General features: G+C 29.6%; 1 protein-coding gene across 1 annotated transcript; it reads right to left on the bottom strand.

Moving 5' to 3' along the window:
• Positions 1–2,024: 2,024 nt before the first annotated feature.
• On the bottom strand, positions 2,025–5,570 carry LOC124935115 (zinc finger CCCH domain-containing protein 6-like). The gene is made up of 4 exons (XM_047475573.1): positions 5,511–5,570; positions 2,874–3,095; positions 2,632–2,756; positions 2,025–2,550 (listed from the first exon to the last, which is right to left on the bottom strand). The coding sequence occupies exons 1-4, from the start codon at positions 5,568–5,570 to the stop codon at positions 2,025–2,027; spliced, it is 933 nt and encodes a 310-aa protein (XP_047331529.1).
• Positions 5,571–6,454: the final 884 nt, after the last annotated feature.

The raw sequence follows: 6,454 nt of genomic DNA, 5'->3' as shown, positions 1-6,454 counted from the left end.
GAATGATTTTTCTAAAAATTATTTCGAGTTCTCTATTATGTATGCCAAATATTGAACAAAAACTAAAAATGTAAAATCTTATGTATGCCAGGTGTTTAACCAAATGCCTAAGAGTATTTTCTAAAAAAATAAATTTAGTAAAAAAAGTCTTGAGTCTAAGATTTGATCATCAGAACTCTTGTAACATGTTCTTGCCTTGAACGAATAGGCCAATTCATCTTAACATTAAAAAAGGGAGCGGTAAACATGTTAACCCTTCTAACAAGCGTCCTTGGATTTCCAAACATCCAGGCACGTCCTACAACTTTTCAGTGACATTCAAATCGATCCATGAACTATTTTCTACCCAATTGTGGCATCCAACTTCCAATTTCAATTATTTTAATTCCTTAAAAAAAATTTGTTTTCTACCAAATGACATTTTCCAATTGATTTTTCCTCACCTAACTATGCAAACTTGAACATTCACTTCTCGTTTGTACTCTCATTTCTTGCTCGGGAAAATCGTTTGCAACTCTTTTATTTTAACTTTGTCTTATCTTAATGAACTTCTAGACTCACTTCTAGGAAAGGAATAAGACTAGCCCTTTATAAACAAATTAAGATAAAGTAAAAGAGTTCTTAACTTAGAACACTATTGTATCAATCCTTCACAATATCAAATGGTCAATTACTTAGGAGTAGAGAATGTCCGTAAGGACAAGAGAATGGGACATAGAGCTACGGCCCTTTTCCGGACGTAACCAAGCACCGGATCCTTAAAAATAAATCTCTGTTTTCTTTTCTAGTTTTAAGGTGGTGACTCTTGAAGTCAATCAACTTATTACATCTCAGTACGTACTAATCTAAAATTTTTAAGGGTCATCATCTATTTTTTATCTACTTTGGTTCAACATCACAAAAGATATGACAACATCCTAAATGAATAGTATTCTTATCTACTTTTTATGAGATTCGAGAGGAAGGTAAACAAATGGGTTCTATAACATAACTTCAGTAGAAAAGCTTTTTCCCACAATAGTGCACGGGTCAACTCTACCATTTAAATCATTTGTTGTGTCCCCTCCATAAGCGGAGCTCACGAAAGGATAGGTGAGGCATGAGACTGACAAATTTCAGATCGCACAAACCGTCTAAAGACAGAGCATTCGAATGTGAAACTATAATAGAAAAGATCTTTCCAGATAAAGAAAAAAATTCTAAAAACGGTAATAGAGACAAGAAAAAATGTGTATAGTACTCATGAAGGTATTTATAGTTTATTAACCTCATTCTTATCCTATGTGTTTAGGATAGGAAGAGAACTAAGCAATGATTTTGTTTGTTTTTCTTGAGATGATTTTACCTTCTCTTTGTGTAGGGGATGCTTGTGATGGAATAAACATACGTTAAGATTATTTTATAAAATATAAATCTAATCCCAAGATATTTTAAATAATTTCATCATCAAATAACTTTTATCCCAACATCAATCTTATTCTAAATAACTCATTAAAATAATAATATACTCTCTTTTGTTTTATAAAAGATTTTAGCATATTATATAGTGAACAAAATAATTCTCATTTTTTTTACAAAATAATAAATTTTCAAGATTTTAGATAATTTATATTTCTTGCTCCAAATGTCATTAAGTAACCAAAAAAAAATCATCTACCAAAATCAACATCTAGGAAAAAGGGTATCAACAAACTCAATTCAATCCCTATTTATTTTTCATTGTGGGTAAGGCATCATGTCAAAGCTTATGGTTCCACCTTGAACTAAAAAACAAGGTATAAACGTTGATTGAGGATGTAAATTCCATGTCCAACTTCATTTATTTTCATTTCTAAAAATAAACAAATAAATGCAATATGATATAACCGAGAATCGTTTAAGTCTAACAAAAAAATAGTCCAACACAACTAGAATACAATAAGATTAACTATTTTAAAATAATAACTAAAAATAATGGTTAAAAATGTTCAACTGCAAACAATCATAAAAATCTGTTTGAACAGGCAACTTCATTCCTTTTCTGATTACAGGTTGTGCTTATAAGAACAATTAGCTCCATTGCGACATCCTCTGCGAGACTTGAAATACATGCAAGGTTTTATGATCCTTTCAAGGTAGTTGTTGTTGTTTGAAGATGATGATTCTCTACTACTACAACCATATTGTCGAACACCAATATCATCATTCTTTATAGATGGAGGCCTCACAATAGGAAGAGCTTCCTTCAATATCTTTTGAGGAGAAACATGGTGAGAGGGAACAGCCGAATTGGGTTTTGCAGTTTCATTTATTCTAATCAAGTTTTCCACGATTTTGGGGTTAGTTAGGGTGTGAAAAAGCAAATCAGGGTCCATATAGACAGCTTCGCCACTTGCCATTGAGGAAGTCAGGACTTTACATGCAGCTGTGGCAAAGTCAATGAGCTTTGTTGAATATATTGCATTGTTTTCCATTGTTGGGTCTCCATCTTCTATGGGAGTCATGGGGATGATAGGTGTGTTCTCGTTGTTATTGATAGAAAAGTTGTCTATGTCCATTAACATAAAAGGACTGACATCAAATTGTTAGAGTTAGTAGATTACTAGAAAAATGTAGTTTGAACTTACAAAAAAAAGGTATAGAAAATTATACTCAGGAGGAATGTCGGATGATCGAGGATACATTGCTTCGAGAACCCTCCTTTCACGTTGATTTTGTGCTTCAACTTGTTCACTTTCTTCTCCGGAGCCTATTAACCATCTCGGGTCCAACATCAACTAAAATGTTATAGAAAAATGCATTGAAAGCTTAAGGGTTTATTCCAACATATATTGAAAATTGATTGCATTAAGGCTTTCATTATTAATAAGTTTATTCTGTAACAAGTAGCATACCTTAGGGGGAGACCTCCATTTGGTAAGAGGAATTTGGGAGTGTTTTCTATTTAACAAGACTGTAGAATGAAGTCCATCAAATCCAGGAGGAAAATCCAAATCAAATTCATTAGGCAACTTCAAATTAACTTCTGTTTCAATTGATTCTTTCTTTTCTTGGAGATCATCTTTTCCACTAAACCCTATTTGGGATGGAAATTCTTCAGCGGAAATCGACTTAACCTGAGTAGAAGGAAATCATTACAAAATAAGGACTATAACAAGATATAAACTACTTATATTTACTTGTAAACAAGTCATCAATTTCAGATTCATGACACAACTCTTATGATTTAACATGATAATTTAATAAACCAACTTTCAAAGTGTAACAAATTTATAAAACGAAATAAATATTAGAGCATCTAACAATCTAAAGATCAGAAGTGGTTAAAATATTATATGGTTTTAAATATGATTATTTAATTAGACAAATATGAAAACTTTAATTAATAGACTACATAAATTCAATTTAATTATAATGACACATTCTACTTGCTCATTACAATTCAATCATGTTTCTTAGGGTAAAACCATAAACCCTTTGTGGGTATGACCTGATTTGTCGTGGCTTGGAGATTATAATCAGGTTTTGGGTAGGGGATGAGGTAAAATAACCAAAACTCTTCTAGTCTGTGGTCAAATAACAAAAACTCTTCTAGTATGTGGTTGGGGATGGTAGTTGTCACAATATACTAGAGTCAAAAACACAATTATTTTTACCATAATAACAATTCTTCCACAATAATAAAGAAAATATCAACTAAAAACAATCGTCATTTTACCCGTCCTAAAACTCGACAACATGTGTTTCATAACATCTTCATAGTTCTATTATTTAGTGGTGCATCACCAAGCTCAATTTTGTTTATAACCATCAAATTCTTCTTTTTAAGATAAATATAAGAGTTACACTAACGAATATACATATAGTTTTAAGTAATTAAAATTTCAATTTATCAAATTGAATTTTTGGACAGATGCAGTCCATTGTTGTCCCTAGTTCCTTCTCCTTTTCTCTTTTTTATTCAAGAAAAGAAGAAACTTTTTATTAATAAAGAAATTAATTTAATTGGGTGTAATAAATAAAAACTATTTCTAACTACAAATTAAAAATAAAGCCAAAGAAAATATTAGAAACTAAATTCAGGTAACAAATTAAGCTAAACAACATTATGAAACATTTACTTTGAGTTGCAGTTTACAATATTGTACTACATTTCACTTCAAATCATTGCATATTCTTAAATCTCATTTAAACTACTTTCCTGTTTCTACATTTGAAATAAAAAACACTATTGTAGCTCTCTTATTTCAAATTTTTTTAAAAAAAAAAACAGATATAATCAAATATTTGTATAAGTTAATTAACAAAAGTTTTTATATTTAAACTAAATCATCAATTATTTAATATTAATCCAATACTTAGACACATCATCCTTAATTAGCCTTTGATTGGACACCATTCTTCACTTTTGTCACATGTAGGGATGAAATTTACAATTTCTCTTAACAAAATTGAGCCAAATCAAACTGGTTGGGAAGGATTTGTTTTATTGAACAAGTAGTTTACCAATGGATAAGATGGATATATAACTTACATGTCCAATGTTTATACATATCAATGTATAAAATTCAGAGCTCCTCTAGTAGAGGATTTTCAATAATCTAAATAATCTACTAGAGGATTTTGGAAGACCAGATACAATAGTTTTTATCTTGGAATCTCATACCAAAAGATGGAGCTTCATTAAGATAGTTTTTTCTCAATTTTGAAAGCTAGCACTAACCAACCATTGTAATGACCTCCCTTTAAATTTAAAATATCTTAAGTGAAAATCAAACTTGTGATATTTAATCTCTGTTAACACTTATTTTTGAAAATAATACACATACCCTTTAAGTCTTTTAAAAAAAACATTATCATTTTCTCAAAATTATTATCTATAATTATTATTTTTTCTGCTAAGTTATTTAAATAACTTGAAACAAACAAAGTCTAATTAAACAAAAATTTAATAATAAAATATTCTTTATTATATCAATAGAATTAGTAATGATTGGATGGGACAAAAATACTTCAAATTTCCAGAATAGAACCGGCTCTCATCACTAGTCCCATCACATCAAAGTTACTGTACTAATTTTATTGAAGAAATATTTTTCTAATCTCAATTTTTTTTTCAATCTTCTAGCCTGGAAAATCATTTTTGTTACCATTATAAGAATAATTATGGATATATAACTAGATCCTCCATCATGTATATTTCAGGAAGTAAATAATAGGATACTCAATATGATATCACTAAAAAATCAACATTTATCACTTATCACTTAATTTCCTTGATTTTAGGACATTATCCACAATCTATATAACAATGGCTTTGCTCAACCAAGGATTGGAAAGACCAATTTATGCCACTGCAATGTTAGCATTACAATCTTCAATTACTAAAAGTATAATTCTAGTTAAACCTTGATATTTGTAAATTAGGAGAAACAAACATTATTAAAAATGGAAGTACATTTTCAAGGCCAATAAAAAAATTTGTAGAATTGATACTTCAAAATAGTAGATTTAAAAAAATAAATATTTACCAGACAAGGATTAGGGTTGAAAACCAAAGAAACGCCTTTTGAATTCTGCATCTCTTCCATGCCTACAAAATAATGATTTGGATATCGGATTAGACGATGTTTCTTAACAACTTTATTGAATTCGTATAGAAAAATACAAATAGATTACAAGAATAACAAACTTCTTTACCGGGAGATTGTCAAAACTCTAATCTTGGCAATGTGTCTACAACTCGTCAAATAATAGAAGGAATTAGATATAATCTTCTGAATTCATTAAAAAAACGATATACATGAAAGTGCGGCGTTAGAATGAACATAAAGAAGACAAACCCTAATTCCTCGTGCTCTCACAATCTTGCTCTCCCAGGTCTCGAGCCCTTTGTTTTTTTTTCTAACAAAAAAAAAATTATGCTTTGACTCTCCTTATAAAGTCAATTTTTCCATGAATTTATTATTATGGTCTTTTTTTTTCAAACATTCACCCTCAAATATAGAAAAAATGTTTTTAATTAGGCCCATTTAATTGTTGAAAAAGGGATTGACTTTGTATAAAACAACACTATGGCATGCCCTTTGGACTACTTAATTTCCTTTGTATGGGAAGTTGACACTCACAGTTTTCACATATTTTCTTCTCCTACTTCTTTTAAAAGATCTTATATTTGAAGCAAAATCTTGTTTCTTTTGATAAATAAAAAATCATTCCATTTCTATATAATCTAAAAATATTTTGTATGATCAACTAGAATGGAAAGCATTGATCAAGAGACCATTAGTTCGAATTCCTGAAAACGAGTTAAGGGAAATCTTGCTTATCATCCTGAGATTTCAAGTATCCAATCAAGATTCTAATGAAATTCCAGCATGTAAAAAGTAAAGCTAATAATAATATTTAGAAGCCGGATAACAACAATTTGAGATAAAAAAAAAATTTATTTTGTTTGCAAAGACATAAACATATG

Source organism: Impatiens glandulifera, chromosome 4 (assembly GCF_907164915.1).
Source record: "Impatiens glandulifera chromosome 4, dImpGla2.1, whole genome shotgun sequence".
NCBI lineage: Eukaryota > Viridiplantae > Streptophyta > Magnoliopsida > Ericales > Balsaminaceae > Impatiens > Impatiens glandulifera.
Note: the sequence above shows the minus strand (reverse complement) of the source record. Positions and strands in the feature narration are given on the sequence as shown.